The 24,416-nt window shown below is 41.5% G+C and overlaps 2 protein-coding genes and 1 long non-coding RNA gene across 4 annotated transcripts; 2 read left to right on the top strand and 1 right to left on the bottom strand.

The window, feature by feature from the left end:
• The first annotated feature begins 224 nt into the window (after window positions 1-224).
• LOC129776528 (zinc finger protein weckle-like) lies at window positions 225-2,974 on the top strand. 2 transcript variants are annotated; one of them, XM_055782228.1, is made up of 5 exons: window positions 225-491; window positions 549-1,417; window positions 1,477-1,672; window positions 1,725-2,077; window positions 2,139-2,974. In XM_055782228.1, exons 1-5 carry the CDS (start codon window positions 378-380, stop codon window positions 2,518-2,520), a joined length of 1,914 nt encoding a protein of 637 aa, XP_055638203.1. In that variant the 5' UTR covers window positions 225-377; the 3' UTR covers window positions 2,521-2,974. The 2 variants fall into 2 exon arrangements, with proteins under 2 accessions (XP_055638203.1, XP_055638204.1); XM_055782229.1 differs by having other exon boundaries at window positions 1,725-2,081; window positions 2,139-2,271.
• Window positions 2,975-5,322: 2,348 nt separating this feature from the next.
• LOC129774616 (uncharacterized) lies at window positions 5,323-5,830 on the top strand. The gene is made up of 3 exons (XR_008742734.1): window positions 5,323-5,453; window positions 5,537-5,687; window positions 5,742-5,830. It is a non-coding gene; the product is annotated as an uncharacterized LOC129774616 (long non-coding RNA).
• A 15,315-nt stretch (window positions 5,831-21,145) lies between these two features.
• On the bottom strand, window positions 21,146-23,067 carry LOC129772890 (uncharacterized). The gene is made up of 5 exons (XM_055776420.1): window positions 22,937-23,067; window positions 22,692-22,879; window positions 22,540-22,641; window positions 21,486-22,480; window positions 21,146-21,426 (listed from the first exon to the last, which is right to left on the bottom strand). Exons 1-5 carry the CDS (start codon window positions 23,065-23,067, stop codon window positions 21,280-21,282), a joined length of 1,563 nt encoding a protein of 520 aa, XP_055632395.1. The 3' UTR covers window positions 21,146-21,279.
• Window positions 23,068-24,416: the final 1,349 nt, after the last annotated feature.

Below are 24,416 nucleotides of genomic sequence, written 5' to 3'. Positions count from 1 at the left end.
ATTGCAAAATATTGCAGATTGTTTACATACAAAATCCAAGATGGCTGAAAGGCCTTTCTCATAAGTCGCGCTACCGTATTGTATCTATCGTGCCCTTAATGAAAGATGTAGTCCTACGTCAAATATTAACTTCCTAAAATGGAGATGTATTCTAGTTGCGTTAAAAGTTTATTGTTTTCGTAAGTTTGGCAACTTGAACGGTCAATGCTGTTTTGTTATGACGTCGAATAAATGCTGAACGACATACACGAAAACTGAATGTAAACAGCTGTATTTACTTAATTGAGCATTTGTCTACATTATAAATTGTTTTGTTGAAACTCTAAATTAAGCAACAGTTTGAGTAACTAACGGAACAGAAAAGAATCTCTATAGCGATGTTAAGCAATTGGCGGAATTGGTGCCGTTTGTGTGCGAACGAATGCGCCGTCTTCAAGTTGGAATCTCTCGAAGAGCTCAATGAGATTACGCTGAGGCATTTCCACTTCTCGGTATCCCGTAGCTAATCTTTGTTTATTTTGCATTCAAATAATCCGGTTAAATTTCAGCTTCAGCACCTCAATGAGGTGTGCAATTGCATCTGCGAGGAATGCTATGGCTTCGTAAACAAGTTGGACCGCTTCAAGGAACGCTGCATGCAAACGAGCAAAATGCTGTTGGAACTATGCGCCACTAGCGACGATGAACTGCTAGACAGTGACATTCAGGATTTGAGATTTCGATTTCTAAGCGATTCGCTATTTGCGGCGGCGGGCTCCGAAGACAACCAGGACAAGAAATATGTTGCGCCAGTATTGGATCCACTGATTGAGCAAGAAATGGATACAAATGATCTAGTGGGACTGAAAATCGAGCGCGTGCAGCAAATTGAAACGAAGGGTCGGCTGAATGACCATGGAGAGGACTCGCAGGATGAACATCTTGTGTCGGAGCCGCTTATAGAAATCGATTATGGTAGTGATAATCGAGTCGCGGATATTGTCGAAGAGGAATTTGATCAATTTCATGATCCAAAGTTAATTCATTTCACACAAGATGTTCAGCAATCCGATGATGACTATAATGGGGACCATGACACAGTATCTGACGGTGATATCAAGGAGGAGCAGGGCGAGGATTGTTCATATTCACGCAGCAAACGGAAAGACCGAAAGAAATCGTTTGCAAAAACACCGAATGCAAAAACAAACGACCCAATTAAATATACGACATGTGAACTGTGTAGTAAGACATTCCGTAGCCAACCAGTTTATATTCAACATTTACAGTCTCAACATCCCGAGTTCGAGCAGCTAACCTATCCGTGTTCAAAATGTCCGAAGCGGTTTCTGTCCAAGAAGAATGCTAAATTGCATGAATCGGTACATCTGCCGGATGACCAGAAGTTTATACACCCTTGCGGTTATTGTGATAAGAAGTAGGTCTTATAAATATTTATACAGTTAATAAGTATGCAATGCATCGGCTTCTTTTCAGATTTAGCAAACTAGTTAACGTTCAAGCTCATATAAAAGCAGTCCACATTGGAGAACGACCATTTATTTGTGAGGAATGCGGAAAGGCTTGCGCATCCAGCGGTGCACTTAGAGACCACAAGAAGGTCCACAGTAATGAGACCCCGTTTCAGTGCTCTCATTGTCCTAAAAAGTTCAAAAATTTACCCACTCTTAGGGTCCGTGATATGATTGAGCTGAAGAACCGATCTCACTTTACCTTTCTTTCAGACTCACGAAGATATTCACAATGACACGCTGTATGTTTGTTCACATTGTGGGCTACAGTTGAATACCAAGCGAACGCTTAAGATGCACATGGTTGTGCACTCGGACCAGAAGAAATTTAAGTGCCAGTACTGCGGTAACGAGTACAAGCGTTCGAAAGCACTCAAGACACATCTTATTCTCCACACTGGCTTACGTCCCTATCAATGTCCGTTTTGTGAAAAGACGTTCGCAAATGGGTCCAACTGTCGGAGTCACAAGAAGAAAGCTCACCCAAAAGAATTGGCTGCGTTGGAAGCGTCCGGTGGCCAAACACACGCGACCAATATACCTAAGTTGGAACAACTGCAACCGAAGTAGGTGCTGTGAAGCACCGCGAGTGATTGATTTGTTATAACACGAATTTTGCGTTTGTAGGTGCAGCAAATTCGTGTCGCTCCAAGGCAGGAAATCGCCACTGGCGAAACCCATCGAAGCTAACCAACAATCCGCGAGTCAGGAAACGATACTGGAAGTGACAGGTGTCCCAGCGACATCGTCGACCTCGGATGATGTAGTTGCACCACAAAGTGCGCGATTAGTGAGGGCTTATTTTCACTCGCCGAGTGAACCACCTCCCTTGAAGATCCTGCCAAGGAGCAACAAAACTTGCAAAGCAAATGAACTTTCGGACCGAAGTTTCGACGGAAATACACCTTTCGAAGCATCAGCCGAATCACGGACAGAACAGCTGGAGCTAACCGTAACGAGTTTGGTTGAACTTCCCCCACTTCATCTGATTCCGACGGACAATCTTTGAGTGGTTTCATTCTTTAGCACCTAATACACACCCCTATTCTGCATTCCGTCGGATTTCCATTTCGTTCGAGTTATAATTTCGCTTTCTCTATTTCGAACTTTTTGCCTAATTAATGTTAGAAAAGAAACAGATCGAACGAAATGCAATGGGATTTTCTCAAGTCGTTCGAAATATTTCGAATCGATCGAAATACAGAATAGGGGTAACAGACTGTTTTGAGGTATGACTACTTTACAACTTTGTCTTACGTTGTCACTTCTATACTCTACAATATTTTAAATGAGCCATGCAACGAAAAAAAAAATGAAAATAGGTACTAGTAAACAAGCGATCAATTTAATTCAAAATTCTTAGTCCCACGTCAACAATGAGTTCATGTCACCTGTTTATGTTTTTTTACTGCCAATGTTGATGATGACCAAAACAAAATAAATGATGTCCGTATGTTTTGAAAAAAAAATTATCGCTTTTTTCTAATGAAACACCATTCTTCTGTAGGAGGCTTGACTCCTTCGCGTACAATATCGAGTCTCACTCGTGGTGTACTTGCATAACAAAGGGCGCTAGAACACTCAGCAGAGAAGTGAAATCATGTGATGTGTCACGTATAAAATAATACGCTAAGAGGTTCGTAATGATATAATCGTAGAGAGAAAACCATTGACTGATCCCTCCGTTAGTTGTCTTAAGTGCGATTGACATACACCATCAACGGCACGTTCACGTCCCGTCACGTTCCGTTACGTCCCTTATTCTACCATACAATTCTTATGAAAACATTCACACACACCGGCAACGTAACGACCCGTCAGCATACGTTCAACGAAAACGACCGGCAGGATTTGTAGAAAAGAATAATTGACGGAGACGGACGGTTCATTGGGTTTTGTGTCTCGGCTTTTGTTTTGATTTTGGTTGTATTTTGACGTAGGACTGCGTCTAACCTTTCAATATAAGGGCCCATTTAAATATTTCGGTGTGAAAAAGTGTTCAGTGTTTGAACGCTAATACCTCCTCAATTAATGAATGGATTTTGATTCCAAATACACACAATGATAAGGAATATCCTCAGCAATTGTTTATATGCTACACATTACGGCTTTTCAGCTCCTATAAAGTTCAAATTGATGGAAAATTGGAAGAAAGAATTCCCTACTTTCCCATAAAGGGTGTGTCACATCAAATTGCATCACGGAAAAAACGCTGTAGAAATTTAATTTTTAGGAATTATATCTTCAGCTTTCGCTTATAATCAGATAAGAGTGTATAGATCACGTTGGCCATGCTTCACTGTAAATTTTTCGTAAATTTGGAAAAATGTCGTCGAACGAAAAAGAGCGTCGTGAATTAATCCTGCGCACTCATTTCGAGAATCCGTAGCTGTCACATCGGGACATCGGTAAGATGCTGGGAATCGTCCAATCCACGGTCAGCAGAGTACTAAAACGATACTTCGAGAACCTAACCATCGACCGGAAGGTGAAGAACGGCAAAAATGGATGCTCCGTCAGTGAAAAAGATCACAAGCGCGTAGTTAAGCAGTTTAGACGTGATCCGAGAAGTTCGGTCCGGGATGTCGCCAATAAGCTGAATTTGTCAAGTTCATTCGTCCAGCGGACCAAGCAGCGGGAGGGCCTGCGTACATACAAGGTTCAGAAGGCTCCTAACCGCGACGAAAGGCAAAACATGATGGGGAAGACGCGAGCCCGGAAGCTGTACACCGAAATGCTGACGAAGCCGCATTGCCTGGTAATGGACAACGAAACCTACGTCAAAGCGGACTTTCGTCAGCTGCCGGGCCTGTTGTTCTTCTCCGCAGAGGACAAATTCAGCGTTCCGGAGGAGATTCGCAAGCCGAAACTATCCAAGTTTGCCAAAAAGTACATGGTGTGGCAAGCGATCTGCTCTTGCGGAAAGCGGAGCGCCCCCTTCGTGATGACCGGCACGGTAAACGGGCAGGTTTACCTTAAGGAGTGCCTACAGAAGCGCTTACTACCACTATTGAAGCAGCACGAGGGCCCGACCATCTTCTGGCCGGATCTCGCTTCGTGCCACTATTCAAAGGACGTGTTGGAGTGGTACGAAGCCAACGGGGTCACCTTCGTGCCAAAGGAAATGAACCCGCCCAACGCGCCGGAGCTTCGCCCAATAGAGAAATATTGGGCGATTATGAAGCAGGCCCTCCGGAAGAACCCAAAAGTTGTCAAATCGGAGGCGGACTTCAAGAGAAAATGGATTTCTGTTCAAAAAAAACTACATCCTGACGTTGTACAGAACCTTATGGACGGGGTAAAGAGGAAGGTGCGAGCATACGGAAGAAGTATGAAAAATGGAGAATGCCAAAAGTTGTTTAATAGTTTTTATTCTACTGTCTAAAATTTTCAAAAGGATCGGTCTACTGGGCGAGTTTCTGATGCAATTTGATGTGACACACCCTTTATATACCTATTCTTCTATATAAGGACAGTAAATGTTTGTGAATGCTTCCGTCGTTCGAAGAATAAAACCTAATTGTCTCGATGCCTTGTTAACGATATATGCGATGTGATCCTTGTGGACCATTTAGTAAATTATTGCAATCGTTGAAGTGACATAGAAAAAGAAGCGGACCGAGATGGCTGCCATATGGTATACCAGAAAACTATGCAAAATATGAGGACCCAGATTCCTATATTTTCGAGCAGTTATGGACACCATGTCGGCCGAGCGACGAAAAGTGCTACAAAAGTGCTGGAATATTACCTCACCTTGCCTCCCGCAGGCAACAATGTCTATAGTTCCAGTTATAATTCTACAAGATAACTTGAACAGAGCGATCACTGTAGCTTTGCTTTCTCTCTTTCTCGCTAAGCTGTCATTTAAAACACGAAAGCGAGTGCTACATTTAAAAACAAAACATTGAAGCAGTGGTTGAATGGTTACAACAGCAAAAGGTAATTTCCCAAATCAAATGACTTGCTAACACGGTAGGCTTATATTTTCATTATTCTCAAAAGTAAACTTCATCTTATGTCAGCTGTTGCGGCACAAATTTCATGCACCAAACCCGTCCTGGAGAACATGCAGCTGGAACACCAGTGATTGAAGAATGATTAGCGAGGATGTGAATAAGATGAAACGATTAATTACGATATATTACGGCTAAACTGAGGAGGATAAATAGAATGGTATTACTAGCGAAGACGATAGAAGATTAGGCTTTAAAATTTATTTTATTTCAGCTGTTGCTGACGCTCTTTCTCCCTCATTATAACGTATGAAAATCATGGCCGGTGATGTTAACGAATTGAATGAGGAGGATGCTTCGAATGATGATGGTATTACCAGAGTTGAATGATCAGCTTATCGTCTTATCGTCTTATGCGTATAATAAAATGATTATAAAGAACGCTTTTCTGCACTTTTTATTTTAATTTTCTTGATCACAAACAAAGCTATAATAAGATTCAAGCAGTGCTGCGATCGGTCGACGTGGTGCCAGATTGGCACATCCTTGGCTCGTAATTGGTTGTCGAATACGAAGGGTAGGTCGACAGAATCATTGCAAAATGGCACGATATCGGCATCGTTGTCGACACCATTTGTTCGACACAACAATGTAGAGTGGGGATGGACGTTCGCCAATCTTCACGCAGTTTGTTCTGCCAGTCAGTAGTGATCCCCGATTTTTGAAATTAATCGTTCATCAGCTAATCGAATACTTTTCAGCAGTTTGTTATTCGATACGATTAATCGCCCCAAATAATCGATTAATCGATTAATCGTTACACTAAGAGGAATAATTAGTTAGACTAATATTTCTCATTTGCTAGAGAGCCATCCAGGAATCAAAAAAGTGTCCATTCCGTCTGAAAATCAATTTATATCTTTTACGCTCCCCTAACTCGTAAACGATGCGTTGATGGCGTTGAAGTTCGTTTACGAGTTTAGGTGAGCGTAAAAAATAATGATTGATTTTCAGGATAAAACCGCGGCAGTCGTACGTTTTTTTTCGCTCTGGGTTTGGATCGATTAATCGACGTAAATTATTCGTTCGTTTCGATTATTGGTTGCGCCGTATTCGTTCGACTAATAATCGATTTCTCTAGGAAGTATTCGAATAATCGATTAATCGAACGATTATCGGGGATCACTACCAGTCAGGTAAGATCGAAACCATTGCAGCAGATTACCGCAAACTCCCATGCGTTCCAATTTGGCCACTGCGATTGGGTGGTTCAGCTTGTCGAAGGCAGCAGCATGGCCATTCTGGCCCTGTCCGATTGGATTGACTCCCGAAGCTTGCTGCTGCTGTTGCTGCTCCCACAGATTTGCTAAAAAAAACATTGTTTTCATAAACATCCAGGGACTTTTCAGCCCATGTAGTATTTTATTAGTTTGTACAGCTAGATCCGCCATATGGCTTCTTGGACTGGGACGGAGGAAGTCCAATCCAAAAGTCTAGCTTTAGATCATTTTTAGCAACAATTTAGGTCGAATAACTTATTGGCGTAAGTAAGAGACTCCACACATCTCTAGAAAACTAACCCAATGATGGGTCATTACAAGAAATTATTGGTTCACTGAACGTTTCTTTTGTTTGATCAATTGTGGGACGAGCGGTGTGGCATGTCGCACCATCTTGTTCAAGGGACACTCTCAAATGTGGTATCAAAAGTCGGTGATCATGACTCTTCAGAATTTACCATTAATAGTTACGTTCTTGGCGGTATCTTTCTTGATAAAAATACAAACTAAAGAATCCATCGGTCCATGAAGCGCATGAAACAGTGATTTTTTTTAAATACAACGGTGTTTCGATAATGGCAAAAGAATTCTCTTTACTCCAAATACCGCAGTTTTGTTTACTGTTGTTTTTATTCAAGCAACAATGAGCTTCATCGCGTTTTTTGTGAAATTAGCGAATCGTTTTCTTGAACTGAACCTGTGTTTTCGTAAAAAATCGGTACAATTTACAGGTTAAGTTCTACTCATGATGAAATGGCAAAATGTTGGTTAATTATGAGAAAGGAATAAACAGACCCAGAAACAGCTGATTTTGACGTGGGACTACGTCTAACCGAAGTATATGGGAGATAAAATGAGAACCTAAACACAGAACATGCGGGGAAAAATGAATGATTTCGAATGCTTATAATTCGAACATTTCTTACTGGACCGGAAAGATGTTTGCATCAATTGACAGAGAATATTTCTACGCATCCATCGCAATTAATAAAATGTTATTTTTCATTAGATAAACAATTGAATAACTGTAAAATGTTAAGCGTTATCTAAACGTCCTAAGTACAGGTAAACTTCGATATAACGTACATTTGAATTTCAAAATTGTACGTTGTATCGAATTGTACGTTATATCGAAGCATAATAAAGTACTCACAAACGTAGTCTATAATACATTATTGTGTTGCTGTTTTAGTAAAGTTAATGAATAACTTCAACCAGAAGACGAAGCCAGCCTTTCTCATGATGTTCCCTTTCGTACTGTTGAATAAAACCGGAATCCGGAATCACAAAACCAGCTGTATTTCGGGATTGATTGAAGGTACAAAACTTGTTTTAGCATCACAATACAGATAATTCATTGTTCTATCAGAAAAAAAATATTAAAAAAAAATTCCTTTACACTTTGGAAATGTGTACGTTATATCGAGGTAAAATGTACGTTATATCGAGTGACGTTATATCGAGGGTACGTTATAACGAGGGTACGTTATATCGAAGTTTCCCTGTACCTCGTTTTGTTTGGCCCGATTTACGGTTTCCCCAACACAGCCATCATTACCAACCCTTGGGGAAACCGGCAATGCAAATTAGAGATGGGCAAATCAGCTCATCATGGTGAGCGGCTCAGAGCCGTTCAGCTCACACAAGTGAGCTGCTCATTTGGAACAGCTCTTCAACTCAATTGATTTTGCAGTTGTCCACACAATTGCATAACTACCATGGGACATTTTATAGTGTGCATTTTCTGAATAGACGGAAAGCAGAAAAATAAACGAATTTAATTTGTAATTGTACACAAACTAAAACTAATATTAATTCTAATAATATAATATACAACAAATATTATATGCTGAAATCCAACATAGAAGATGCTTAGAATATGCTGAACTTAAAAAACAGAATAACCAGCAGTAGTCAAATAAAATGCCTTTAGGATAATTGGCCGAGACAACGTTTTTTGATAAAACTACCGAGATATTATTTTTGCATCCAAGGATATAAACATAAATCCACTAATAGGTGCAATGAGAAATAATTCTTCGGGATGACAAAGGTAACAAAAGGACCATTATCAATCATCAGAATTTATGCCGGGTGGTTTTCTGAATTTTTTTGATTCAGCACGCGGAAATTAATTTATGTGTTTCCACAATCATGTTTAAATAGAAGACTCAGAGAAGATGACTAAGTCAGATCTCTTCGAGTCAGCACACCTGTTGCTGATCGGGCCAGCTCAGGATTGGTTTGTTGCTAAATGGCCTATTTTGCGTCTTCGAGATTGGGATTACTTCGTTCAAGCATTAAGAAATCATTTCCTACCGAAAAATATTGATCATTACATAAAGGTGAAAGCGTTTTCAATGTATCAAGGTAAAAACGAGACGTTTGTGAATTTTCTGGTAAGAATGGAACAATTTTTCCTATGCCGAACTGTTCCACTACCAGAAGAGGACAAATTTGATGTAATATGGCACACGATGAGAGCTGCATACAGAGATAAATTGGCTCTAATAGATGTGAAAAATCTGCGGAGATTAGAAGATTTGTGTGCGAGAATAGATGATAATAACGAGGCGTTAATGAACCGTTTTGTACTTTCTTTTGAAAATCAAAAGATTAACGAGCTAAATGATTGGGAGAGTGATTTGAACCAGATTGGTAACTCACTACATTACCACTCAGATAGGCAGTCTCATGACATGGCGAGGGAAAGTAACACGAGAATTAGGAATACTCAGAATAACGAGTCACAGCAAATAAATCGTCAGGAAGTGAATAACAACACATATCGGTTGAATAGTGATGGTTGTTATCAATTTGAAGAAACGGGTAACAGACCAAATTTCTCATGGAGAAATTTATCCTCAGATGAGATTTGTAGGTCATATAGGTTACCGAGCCGTAATGTTTGTTTTAACTGCCGTAAAATTGGCCATCATTTCACAAAGTGTTATGGACGACGTAATGTTTTTTGCTGCATTTGTGGTCTACCGGAATTCCACTATGAAGAGCTTCCATTCTGTGAAGAAAAAAACGCGAGAAGGGAAAATTGAAGGAGGGCATTTTCCCATCCGTGAAACCTCCAAAAACAGGTAAAAAGCCAAATGATATCGATATGTTTAAGACATTGGTGAAGGGAATACATTCGGAAAACACGAACACATCAACACATGTCCACAATATCCGATCGGTGTTATTAAACTTAGAGGGAGATAGAAGATATTTTTTGAAATTTAGTGTGCTGGGTTTACAACTCCATGGATTGTTGGATAGTGGTAGTAATGTGTCGATAGTTGGGGAACAGTTTGGGAACTTGACAAGTTTTCTACCAATTCAACCAAACGAAAAATACATCGGGGTTACCACTGCTAGCGGTGAACCAATGCATATAAGGGGACGTGTAGACATTCCTTTCACTGTGAACCAAACAACAAAAATTCTCTCGTGTCTTGTAGTGCCTGAACTTGATAATAGTTGTATTCTGGGAATGGATTTTTTTGAGATGTTCGATATCAAGCTGACAATTGGTGAAAGCAATATGAATAAAAATACAAATACAAAGAAAGTGAATGTTATAGGGTCAACAAAGGGGACAACAAAGCAGCTATTCAAAATTTCGGAGCCGGGGATGCTGGAAGCGTGTAATGTGATGGAACACGAAATTAAATTATTGGATAACAATCCAGTGCATCTTAACCCACATCCTTGGTCCCCACGATTCAAAAGAAAGTGAATATAGAAATTAACAGATTGCTTGATCTGGGGATAATAGAGCCGTCCACCTCCGATTGGGCTTTACAAGTTGTTCCGGTCATAAAAGAGAGCGGAGAAATGAGGCTTTGTTTAGATGCGAGAAAGTTGAACGCAAAAACAGTCAGAGATGCGTATCCTTTAGCGAACACGATGCGTATACTGAGTAATCTTGGGAGAAACAATTATTTTTCTGTGATTGATTTGAAGGAGTCGTTTTTACAAGTAAATTTATCGGAAAATTCTAGGAAATATACAAGCTTCAAGATTATTGGTAGAGGGTTGTTCCAGTATAAGCGACTGCCATTTGGATTGATCAATAGCAGCGCCACAATGTCGAGAATCTTAGACAAAGTTCTGAAAGAGGGGATGTATGAGCCGTTTGTTTTTGCATATCTCGATGATATAATTGTAGCAACTTCCACCTTGGATGAACACATCAAATATTTAAAAATAGTAGCTGATTGTTTAAATCAAGCCAATTTATCTATCAACATAAACAAATGTAGATTTTGTGTAAGAAAAATAAAATATTTAGGATTCATTCTATCAAAGGATGGCTACCAGCCGAATCCTGAACGAGTGGCTGCAATTTCTAAATTTGTGCGGCCCAAAACTCCCAAAGAAATTCGCAGATTCTTAGGGATGGCGGGATACTATCGAAATTTTATTCCGAAATTCAGTGGAATCTCGGCACCAATTTCGGACTTGTTAAAAGGAAACCCGAAAAAAATCAAATGGAACGAAAAAGCTGAAAATGCATTTATAAAATTAAAGGAATGTTTGATGTCTGAACCAATTCTTTCAAACCCTGATTGGACAAAAGAATTCACGATACAGACAGATGCTAGTGACCTCGCTATAGCCGGGATACTCACACAAGAAATGGAGGGTAAGGAGCATATAATTGCATTCTTTTCAAGAAAATTAACGACGTGCGAACGGAAGTATGGTCCGACGGATAAAGAAGGATTGGCAGCATTAGAATCCATCGAACATTTCAGGTCATATGTTGAAGGCAATCATTTCACATTAGTAACAGATTGTTCAGCAGTAACGTTTATTTGTAACTCGAAGTGGCGACCCAGTTCTCGCTTGTCACGATGGTCAGTCAAACTACAAGAATACGACATGACTATTAGACACAGAAAAGGACAGGAGAATATAGTGTGTGATGCACTCAGTCGAGCAGTATGCGCTTCTTTTGAAAATTCATAGTCTAGATGGTATAATGACCTGAAGAGGAAAATTAATGATGCTCCAGAAGATTATCCCAATTTTAAAATTGAAGATGGGGATGTTTTCAAATTTGTAACAACTCGATCACAATTCGGTAATACTAGATTCGAGTGGAAACTAGTTGTACCCCCGGACAAAGTAGTTGAGGTAGTGGAAAATGAGCATGAGAGATTAATGCATTGGGAGTAGAAAAAAACACTTGATAGAATCAAACTGAAATATCATTGGGCAAAAATGAAGGTGGACGTTAAGAGAATCCTTTCGAGATGTGCTAGATGCAAACAATCAAAGCACCCTACAATTGCAACCGTGCCTCCGATGGGTGAACAAAAACATGCCTGCAGACCGTTTCAAATGATCGCTATGGATTATATCAGTGGATTTGTTCGAAGCAAAAATGGTAACACTGATCTTTTAGTGTGCTTAGATATTTTTTCTAAATATGTAAAGCTATTTCCTGTGAAGAAAATTAGTGTTGATAGTTTGTCCCAAATTATCAAAAATGAATGGTTTCTAAAACTAGGTGTACCTCAGGTGGTCATATCCGATAATGCGGTTACATTTTTGTCAAACAAATTCCAAGATTTACTGAGCAAATTTAACGTCCATCACTTCAAAAACAGCAGAAGGCATTTTCAGAACAACCCAGTCGAGAGAGTTAATAGAGTGATTCTGGCGTGTATAAGAACATATTGCCAGAAGGATCATCGAGAGTGGGATAAGAAAATTAATGAGATTGAACATGCTATTAATAATACAAAGCATTGTTCTACAGGATTTTCTCCTTTCTTTATAGTGCACGGTTACGAATCGATCATTGATGGAAGAGACCATTTAAGGGATAGACTCACTTCTGATCCGTCAGTAGATCAATTCGTACAGCAAAGAAAGCAACTTCTGGGATCCTTATATGAGGAGGTAGTTAGAAATAACGAGAAGGAATATGAAAAATATAAAAAAATTTATGACAACAAACACAAAAGTCTACCACCAACTTACCAGATAGGACAACATGTATATAAAAAAAAATTTAAAATTTCTAGCGCTCCCGATCATTATGCTGCAAAGCTGGGACCTGTTTATGTACCTTGTAAGATTATTGCCAGAAGAGGAGCAACTTCTTATGAGTTAGTTGATGAAGAAGGAAAGAATATAGGGATATTCGCGGCCCAGGATATAATCCCAGCTTAACGAGATAGATCGGTAATTATGCAGAAATGTCGAAAATTTACGTATGAGAGCTCATATTGTGATCTGACAAGAATATGCTTCATGGTTGGACTGATTACTCTTGACAAAGCTAGAGACACTGTTGTTCTGGACGTTATTTGTCGATCGTGTGAGTGGATGTGACTATGGCAATGAGAAACCACAGCAGGCATGACGGATTCATGTATGATATTCTGTCATTTTTGCTGTCTGGTGTGGGGGTATTGTACCTGATTTCCAGGTTCCTTGGCGACAGATTGAGGAAGACCGTCGATTGCCATATAAATACATCACACTTACACAACAGAACAACAGAACAGAACATACCTTGGCTGGGGCAAGCTGGGAAGAGAATCAGTAGTGGTCAGTGGGTATAACTTCATCTTCTCTACTCTCTCTAGAGAACTGGAACCCAAGAAGGAAGCTGGTCACTCAATTTCGTGGATATAAAAGGAGCCAGTGTAGAAAGAGGAGCTCTCTTATTTGCTGGATCAAAATTGGAAAAACCGGCATGCTGCGCGCGCACCCAATGGCTGGGTAGACCAGCTAACATCAGCCTTCTTCCATCCTGGCCACGTTCCGTTCCGTTCATCGAAGAGAGGACCACATACCCAGCCCAGCCCGATTGGAGACACACTACACAGACATACATACACTGATACACTTTACATGAATTTCAAATAAATATTGTAAGTACATTTAAAACCCTTGTCATCATTTGTATGGTATCGCACAGTTTTCCCTTTTGTGTGGAGTGACGTAGGAAATCATCAACGGTTCCCTAGACTTCGGACCTGGACGTCGCCTCGTAGAGGGCACCTGGGCCGAGTGACCAGGTTCTTCGCGACGCCCGAACAATTTATATTTTTTTTTGTCTCCATCTCATGCGCTTCCGGGCAAGGAGGGGACAAGCTCATCAGCTCATTAGCTCTCCAGCTCCGTAATGAGCTGATGAGCTGCGTTGTTTTGATTGTGAGCCGATCCGAATCCGCTCACTATGATGAAGCGATTCGAATGAACAGCTCATGAGCGGATGGCACATCTCTAATGCAAATACATGAAAGTATGGGGATTTTTGTTCTCACCGAAATGTGTTCCCTAACACAGATTACAAAACCAAGCAGTGTTGGAGAAATCAACATTGCAAATATAGAAAGTCGGGGGTACTTTTGTTCCCACTGAAATGTGTTCCCTAACACAGACTTCAAATACATGGAGCGTGGGGAAATTGACATTGCAGGTACATGCAAGTCGCGGAAATTTTTGTTCCGACTGAAATGTGTTCCCCCAACATAGACTTCTGGACCAAGGTGTCTGAGGAAATTGGCATTGCAAATTCATGCAGGTCTGGGGTATTTTTGTTTCGACTGAAATGTGTTTACCTAACACATACTTCTAAATCAAGGTGTCTGGGAAAATCGGTATTTCAAATAAATTCAAACTGCGAGTACTTTCGAACTCGCTTGCCTTTGTGCAGACTAGAATATGTTTCCTTAACATGGTCTTCTAAACTTAGGAACGTGGGGAAATCTTGCAGACATTAGAGGCGAATAAACCTTCAAGTTTAAAGGTTCTGTAATATAAAAAGAATAAGTTGAAGTTGTTGCTTCATGCAAGCCGGAGGTACTTTTGCACCCGCATGTTTTTTTGTACTCCGAAAAGTATTTTCCTAACACGGATTACGTTTGATAATTTGATAAAACTTTTCACATATTTTGTCCTAGGCATAATACCAAATTATTTGTAATATTTGTAACGAAGAACATAATCACATGATGAATTGCATGAATTGACCTTACATGGCATTTATTCAATCTCTTAACTCATAAAGCAAATATATTGAATTCGATTAAATCCGGAAATTGTTTCATTCAATCAAAAATTTAATCAATACAAACATATGATTGCTAAGCTAAGCTAGTTCCAAGACAATTTTGCGGTTATATCATAGATATAACCCACCCTTTTTTTTAAGGGAATTGATTGTCAATATATAATTTTTTTTTTTTTTTATTTATATCGTTTATTTTTACAGGCTCAGTTACATAGGTTTAAAGGAGCCGAACTCCTTACTGTATTGTTACTAGTATATATATACATTTTTCCTTAATTCTAATGTTAATAATATAGGAAACCGATTACTCGCGGTCAACTCGAGTTTAGAAGGGTGACATATTTTCTTCAGGAAAAGGAGGGGATATGAGGATATGTTGACATTGATCACACTCACACTCTCAATCACACTCATCACACTCAATTCTTAAACCTATCTTATATCTAATATGTATTTACATTTCATCTTATTCTTAAGAAGGGATCCGATCTCTCACAAAGGAAAAGGAAAAGGAAAAACTAAGGGTATAAGAACAATCACACACGAAGATCGATAGCTTTAAGGAATACATATATTTGGGACATGTAATCAAGGTCTAACCGAGCCAACACGTCTCTCACCGGCACATTGGGCTGCCTTCCTCGGGCCCGAAGGGTGACTACTAAATTCGATCTGGCGACAAGATACAGCTCGCACGACCAAACAACGTGCTCGATGTCGTGGTAACCTTGGCCACAAACACAAAGATTGTTGTCGGCAAGATTAATACGAAAGAGTAGCGCATCTAACGAACAGTGATTGGACATGAGTCGGGAGAAGGTGCGAATAAAGTCCCGACTCAAGTCCAGACTTTTGAACCATGGTTTGAGGCTAACCTTAGGGATAATCGAGTGAAACCACCGGCCCAATTCATCTTCGTTCCATTTGCGTTGCCAGTTAACTATGGTATTTTTGCGGACTAAAGAATAAAATTCATTGAAGGCGATTTGACGCTGATAAATATCGCCTTCAATTGCACCTACCTTTGCTAATGAGTCAGCCCTCTCATTACCCAGAATTGAGCAATGTGAAGGGACCCAGACAAAGGTAATGACATAACAGCGTCTGGATAAAGCACTCAAAATTACTCGTATTCTCTCAAGGAAGTACGGCGAGTGCTTTTCCGGCCTCACTGAACGGATAGCTTCGACAGAGCTAAGACTATCCGTTACAATGTAATAGTGTTCAACAGGTCGTGAGGCGACGCTGTCCAGCGCCCAGTGTATCGCTGCCAATTCAGCAATATACACTGAGCAAGGATTCTGAAGACTGTGTGAGGTGCTAAAAAATTCGTTGAACACTCCAAATCCTGTGGACTCATTCATAGAGGACCCATCAGTAAAGTACATATTATCACAATTGATATCCCCATACTTTGCATCGAAGATCGTTGGAACGATCCTCGATCGAAGATAATCTGATGTTCCATGGATATCCTGCTTCATGGACAGATCAAAATGCACAGAGGAATTGATGTAGTCAGGAAAACAAACACGGTTGGGAATATACGAAGAAGGATCAACCTGCATGGAGACGAATTCATGATATGAGCTCATGAATCCAGAATGAAAATTTAGCTCGATCAGCTGCTCAAAATTTCCGATCACCAATGGGTTCATAACCTTACACCGGATGAGGAACCGAAGAGATAATAAATTGAAGCGATCTTTTAGTGGGAGTAGGCCTGCCAAAACCTCGAGACTCATGGTATGCGTTGAGGGCATACATCCCAACGCGATACGGAGACAAAGATACTGAATTCGCTCGAGTTTAATGAGGTGTGTTTTGGCAGCTGATTGAAAACAGAAACTGCCATACTCCATCACTGAGAGAATAGTTGTTCGATACAACATTATAAGATCTTCGGGATGGGCTCCCCACCAGGTGCCGGTAATTGTACGGAGAAAGTTTATTCTTTGTTGACATTTTTTACTCAGATACCTAATATGGGCCCCCCAAGTACATTTAGAGTCGAACCAGACCCCAAGATACTTGAATGACATAGCATGAGTGATCGGTTTACCCAAAAGTTGAAGCTTTGGTTTTGCTGGTTTATGCTTCCTAGAAAAAACCACCATCTCTGTTTTCTCCGTGGAGAATTCGATCCCTAGCCCAATGGCCCAGGTTGAAAAATTGTTCAAAGTATCTTGTAAGGATTCTTGCAGGTCGGATTCGTTTGATCCTACGACAGACACCACTCCATCATCTGCAAGTTGTCTTAGGCTGCAATTTTGTGTAAGGCAATTGTCAATGTCGCTTACGTAGAAGTTGTACAAAAGGGGGCTTAAACATGAGCCCTGGGGGAGTCCCATGTAAGAGACCCGACTTACTGCCGAATCTCCGTGAGAAAAGTTCAAATGTTTCTCACAAAGCAAGTTATATAACATATTATTCAATAGAGGCGGCAGACCCCGAGATTGTAATTTGTCTGACAAAACCTCTATTGAAACAGAATCAAAGGCCCCCTTTATGTCCAAGAATACTGAAGCCATTTGTTTTTTTTCGGCGTAAGCCAGTTGAATTTCTGAAGAAAGCAACGCAAGACAATCATTCGTCCCCTTGCCCCTGCGGAACCCATATTGTGTATCTGAGAGTAGGCCATTCGTTTCAACCCATCGATCAAGGCGAAACAAGATAATTTTCTCCAACAATTTCCGTATACAAGACAGCATTGCTATTGGGCGGTACGAATTGAAGTCGGACGCGGGTTTTCCGGGTTTTTGAATAGCTATAACTCGTACTTGTCTCCAATCATCTGGAACAATATTATGCTCCAGAAACCGATTGAATAAGTTCAACAAGCGATGTTTCGCCACATCAGGGAGATTTTTCAGCAAGTTGAACTTAATTCTATCCGATCCCGGAGCAGAATTGTTACATGAAAGGAGAGCAAGAGAGAATTCTACCATCGAAAACTCGGAATCAAGATCGCACCTATCTTGTGGTATATCTCGAATAATTCTTTGCACTGGAGCGGAATCGGGACAAACCTTTCGTGCAAAATTAAAAATCCATCGATGTGAATATTCCTCGCTTTCATTGGATGAAGAGCGATTTCTCATGTTTCGAGCCACTTTCCATAATTTTTTCATTGACGTTTCTCGTGACAAACCTCCCACGAAATTTCGCCAATAAGCACGTTTTTTCCCTTTGATCAAGTTTTTAAATTGATTTTCAAGGTCCAAATACTTCTGAAAATTTTCAGGGGTTCCACGTTTCCGAAAAGCTTTAAATGCATTCGATTTATCTCCATAAAGCTTGGAACACTGGCCATCCCACCATGGATTGGGAGGCCTTCGACGAATAGTGGAACCTGGGATGGGTTTCGTTTGAGCGCGAACCGCGCTGTCATATATCAAACGAGAAATGAAGTTATACTCCTCCAATGGAGGCAAACCATCTCTGGAATTGATGGCTAGAGCAATCGCGTCCGCATATTTTTTCCAGTCAATGTGTCTTGTGAGGTCGTATGCCATGTTTATTGATTCAGAAGAATTCAAACCATTGGTGATAGAAATTTTGATTGGCAAGTGGTCACTACCGTTGGGATCCTGGATTACATTCCACTTGCAATCTAACGATAGTGAATTCGAGCAAAGCGAGAGGTCAAGAGCACTTGGTTTAGCAGGAGGTTTAGGTACACGTGTTGTTTCCCCAGTGTTCAAAACGGTCATATTGAAGCTGTTACAAAGGTCATATATCAACGATGAACGATTGTCGTCGTACTGTTCCCCCCAGGCAGTTCCGTGAGAGTTGAAGTCTCCCAAGATTAATCGTGGCTCAGGAAGGAGTGAGCACATGTCAACAAGTTGCTTGCGGCTAACCGCAGCTCTCGGAGGCCAATACAAGCTGACTATACAGAGGTCTTTGCCTCTGATGTTTGCATGACAAGCAACAGCTTCGATCCCTCCAATAGGTGGAAGGTCAATTCTAAAAAATGAGTGACACTTATTGATCCCCAATAGTACCCCTCCGTATCTGTCATCACGGTCCAAGCGTATTATATTAAAATCGTGGAAAGAGAGATCATTTTGAGAAGAGAGCCAGGTTTCGGATAGAGCAAAAACATCACAATTGAGTTTATGAATTAGAAATTTGAATGTATCCAATTTAGGGATAAGACTACGACAATTCCACTGTAAAACAGTGATATCTCCGACCTCTCTATTTAAATTAGACATCAAGAGAGATAATCATTGCAAGGAGGGGTCATGTTTGCATCAATTGCTGCAAAATTGTCTTTAGTACTGGAAGCATTGCGGTGACAATGGTTCTGATGGAGTCGGAAACATTAAAACACGTGAAGATTTGATCCACAAGGTCAGACAACTTTATAAATCCCGATTGGGAAGTTGAACTTGACGGAAAAACAGGGACAGTTGGGGTTTTTGATGTCCCCTCGAGTGCTGGGTCGTTCGAAGGTGAACTATTACCACGGAGGCCAGGAGGGACCTGATTTTGCTTATCCGCTGCACTCGATTTTTTGGGCAAGCTAACAGGGGGTATCACCGGAGGGACTTGTCCTTGAACTTTGGGAGTGGTCACATTTTTGCGCCGGGAATTCCCTTGAGAAATAAACGGCGTGCCCCCGTTAGCTGTATCCGCTTCCATTTCGTCAACTGGCAACGTAGCGAAGACATTGTGTGTATTGATTGGTTGTTGTTCTTGAGCCAGTGGAGAAGCGCCCTTCAAAATTTCTGCGAAAGTGCGTTTAGAGCGTTCCCTCAAAGAGCGCTTCTGTTTCTCCCAGCGAGCCTTGTATGTTTCACAAGCTGAGAGCACGTGTGGGGATCCCCCGCAATATGGACACTTATGCTCAGTCGCACTGCAGGATTTCCCCTCATGTTGTTCTCCGCAAGTGGCACATCGTTCTTTATTGGCACAATAAGCAGCCGTGTGACCAACTGACTTGCACTTTAGACAAGTCATTGGCTTTGGAATAAAAAGTCGCACGGCTAACCTCAATTTATCTACCATCACGTAGTCAGGGAGAGCTGAACCAGCGAAGGTGACTCGAAACGAGTTGGACGGCGTAAATTTCTTTTCTTCTCCTTCATGGGAGACTGTTCCGAGCTGGCGGCAACCCAAGATCTTAACAGTCGTCGAGGGCAGTTTTTTAAAACGGCCGGTACCTTCACTCGTAATGTATTCGCACGTCAAGCCCGTTTCGGTTATCACACCCTCAATTTCGACTATGTGAGAGGGTATGTAGACCCGATACTCAATTGTAAAATGCTGATCGACAACAATCTTGTTTGCGTCTTTTCGATCATTCACGACAACTCGCAATTTGTTTGGTCTAACCTTCGAAATTTCCGAAACGGAGGTATACCTTGCCAGATCTTTCGCGATCTGCATGACTCTCAACGCCTTTCCATTTGGCTTAGGCCTGAAGAAAACAACCCAGGGACCAGTTCCGGGCGCATCTTCTGGATAGACCTTTACACGGGGAGTGGGAATAACAGGGGGGGAAGGCGAGGACAGGGATTGAGAGTGGGAAGGCGAAGGTTGAGAAGGAGCGGGAAGAACAGAGGGAGAAGACGAGGTTGAAGGTAGAGTGGGATCGTTAAGGGCAGATGGGAGATTTGCTAGTTTTTTGGAGGGAGGCTTGGTAGGGTTAGCTGACTCGTCCCCAGAAGAAGTATCTTCCGTATTTGGAACACGTTTGAGTGACTTTTTTTTATCCGTTAGGAGGGAACTAGAGTCAGAGACCTCCATATCCGAAGGTCCCCCACTCTCTGCCATTTTAAATTTTCACTTATATTCTAAGTATTTTTTTAAACAATATTTCACAATAAAATAATTCACAAAAACAAAAAAAAAAAACTTATAATTATTAAATATTTTCTCTCAGTATATTCAATCTTATTCACCTATGAACGCACTCCAGTGCAGATGAACGGGAGCGTGCTGAAAGCTCGTTGGTGGTGGGAATGTGCCTACGACACCACTACACACAGTCGTCGGTGAAAGCTTACCCGCACTGTCACTGTTGGCACGATGACTCGGCGAAATCTCCAATGTCGGCGAAGCAGCGACAAAACAAAAACCAATGCTTGGCTTTCCGAGGATGAAAGCCTTTATCCACTTGCAGGCAGGGCACTTCACTCACTATCCAGATAGTGAAATGAACTCTTCAGCGGCAAAAAAACAACAATCACGCGGTAACCGATAACGGAACTTGGACGCGACTTTCCTTCGTCTGGTTACTTCGGGCAATCGGCGAAGAATGAATAATATATAATTGCATTTCATCGGATTCTTTTGTATATTTGTCCAATAATTCCTATTTATAAATACTACCTATTGAAGCTACACAACGTATCATATAATTGCTCAGTAAACATTCTTCGTCATAAAATAAATAAAACTCATGGAGTCCACGTCGACAGACGAAGCAATGTCAAGTGATCAATCGAGTTGGTGTTATACCGACACAGTCGAAGTTATACCAACACACCCTATCCCATATATTTCTCCTTGAACTCATCAATCTGCTTCATCACAAAGTTCGTCATCATGTTCACCTTCTCTGTAACCTGCGCGTTGGTTAGATGAGGCATGGCTTCCAGTGACCGGGATCCAACCCATTGGTTCGGTATGTTGACCTGGATCGATTCGAATGAGGTTATCAAAATTGTTCATGGGATCGTTTGAGATTGCCTACCTTATGTCTCGCGATGGAGCGCAGGATCAGAATCAACACGTAGAAGGTAAAGTACAGGGTGAAGTACAGCGGAACATACCACAGCGTTCTACTGATGTAGTAGTAGCTGTAGTTCTTCACCCGAGCCGTCGCTGGTTCCGGTGGGGGTGGCGGCGGAGGTGCAGTCGTTGTTTCGTCGTGATGGTGATGATCGAACTCGTACTCTGGATAGTGATCATGGTGGTGGTGATGATGGGGGAAATGGTCGTACTCGTCAAACGCGAATGGGAAGGAGTGGTCCGGAGGGGGCCCATTCATAACATCTTTCATCATGGGGTTCATGGGCATCATCATTTGGGGTGGGGGTAGGTTCTGCATTGGCATTCCCATTGGTGATGGTTGGGCTGGAGAAAGCTGAGGGGGATTGTTGGGAGGGAGGTACGATGGATTCAGAGGAGGTAAGTATTGGGGGCGCTCGGGGCCCACAGATATCGTACCTTCCATATCATCGGAATCGGATGGGGCGCCCGAATCGGAGGGATCAGTCGGTCCAGCCGGAGGTGGGAGGTAGCTTGATATTCCGTTGAAGCGGAACTGCCCATCGCTACTTGGAGGGGGAAGGTAGTTGGAATTCAAGTTTGGTGGAAATTTGTAGAGATCTGGTGGTGGTATGTACTGGTTCGAAGGAGGGGAGTCTGGTGTAGGTGGTTTCGAACTGGGAGGATTCGGGCTAAGATAACTTGTTATTGGACTATCGTAACTTTGAGGACTTTTCATTGGATTTGGCCAAGAGGTATCACTGTTGGGAGGAAATTTATTCCAATCTGCTGAAGCCGCGGTGTTATTTGGTATAGTATCTGGACTAGACATATCTGGTGGGGCAGGAGTTGGTGCTGTTATGACAGACGATGCCTGAGGAAACTCCACGGGAGGAGGTGAAGCTGAAATGATGGGAGCAGGCGGAGGAGGAGGAGGAGGTGCCGCAGAAACTGGACGCGAGTCATCAAACACAGGATCTGTAATAAATATTATGTGTGAATATCTGTTGCCCGAATGTGGAAATGGCATTCACTACCATTTGGCTTTTGATATTGGTAACCCTTCTGTTTCGATTTCAATATCTTGTATACGGTCCCACCGTATGCTTCTCCGGGGGCAAAACGATCCATGGCTATATCTAAAAATGAATGAATTCATGCAACTATACATAAAAATAACAACAAATACCTCTACTAGGCGACAATCTGGTTGTCGCCGTTGATTGACTATTGCTGGGATACACGATGTATTTTGGAGCCTTGTAACTGTCCTGGTAACTACTCGTTCTGTATTTAACCGGTCTTGTAAGCAGCCCTTCGAAAGACATCGGATAACTACCTCCACCCAGTGCTCGACCGGTGGCATGACTTGTAGAACTGCAACAGAGCATTTCTTAGTATTGCATTTCTGATCGGCTACAAATATTCACAAACCTTTCGGAAACATTCGGCTTCAGCAAGGAAGCCCCACTTTTGGCAACCTTTGAATAGGTGCTAATCTCAATCGTTTCAGTTTGAACACTGGTAGCTAGAATTACCCCTAGCAGCAAACTAGTCAATATCATTTTCACTTTCTGGATCACTTCAGTTGTAAACGAAACTTCTTCAAATTCTGGATTCCACTTTCACTTTTTCGCAATGCCAATTCTCAACTGTTCATTGTCATTCACATCCGGTAGAGTTCTAATGGTATCCCAGCGGAATTCCAAGCTGCGTCCGTCCACTTTGTCACCGTCAAAATAAATGATCGATCGCGGTGGGATGCTGACGAGGAAGACCGAACATCTGAGTGATCTAGATCTGCTGGAGAAATTTCGATTTCACTCCAAGCCAAGATGCTAAGCATGGTCACGCATGGGATGTGGAAAACGTGGACCTTTTCTCTCCGCAATTCCTCCACAGTCGGGACTGTTCAAAATGTGATTTACTTTTGCTGACCATATGCATCTCTTGGGTTCGATATCATCGCTTCCGAATTAGCCGGGGCTGCGCATTTAGCGGAAGAGAGAGGTGTCCAGACAGATGCTAATTGGCAGTGAAATGAAACCGTGAGTAGGCCGCCACTTGGCGTGACTTCCAAATAGGTCACCGACTGACCAGAATGTTTCGCGGATAGGGGGATGCGTCTGGTACTAAAATTATTCGAGCGTGGATTGTTTGGTTAGAAAGTTTATTGGAGCGATTTGTTAGCGATCTGTACTCTTAAAAATTAACATTTTCTGTTTGATTAGCTCGGACGTTGTGATAGGTTGAGACCGAATTGTCGTAGCCGTTCAAAGTGAAGAGAATCGTAGTGCGATGTATCGTTAAATCGTACTAATAGATAGTGCTACGTATTTGGCGGAGACCGGAACGAAAATGGAATAAGACATTGTATAGTACATTTTTGAGGTGCAGGATATATTATCTTATTGTCCACTCTAGATCATATTTAAAATACATATGAGGTTCACCGAAAAGTTCCTGTTTTCAAAATAAAATTTTAATTTTATAATTTTTTGAATATTTTGAATTTTTCCTTGGGACGCCGTTTTCAAGTTATCCAATTGCGTACAGTATTTCTTCGAATTTAACTTTCCGGTTCCAAAAGTTGATCATATAAACGGCATTCTCCTGTATAGGTTCAACACCTAACGCGGTTTTCCAGCAGCATCACACTTCCGTTCGCGGAATTGCGCCATTCAGCGCGTACAAGATTGCAATTACTTCCACTCGAACCACGTGGATTCATGAACATCTAGTTGAAATTTCCACGAGATGTCCGTTAAGCTGTCAGGCCTAATTTACCCAACCTGTCGGCGATGTTCGCGGCGCTTCGAGAGGATGAAAATGGTTGTATAATTGCTAGTTCTGACAAGGACCAACACACACAACACTGACGAAGGAAAATCTGTAAAGCTCTCAATATTTTATG

The sequence above is a fragment of the Toxorhynchites rutilus genome, chromosome 3 (genome assembly GCF_029784135.1).
Source record: "Toxorhynchites rutilus septentrionalis strain SRP chromosome 3, ASM2978413v1, whole genome shotgun sequence".
Classification (NCBI taxonomy): Eukaryota; Metazoa; Arthropoda; class Insecta; order Diptera; family Culicidae; genus Toxorhynchites; species Toxorhynchites rutilus.
The sequence above is the reverse complement of the archived record's forward strand: the minus strand, read 5'-3'. Positions and strand labels throughout refer to the sequence as shown.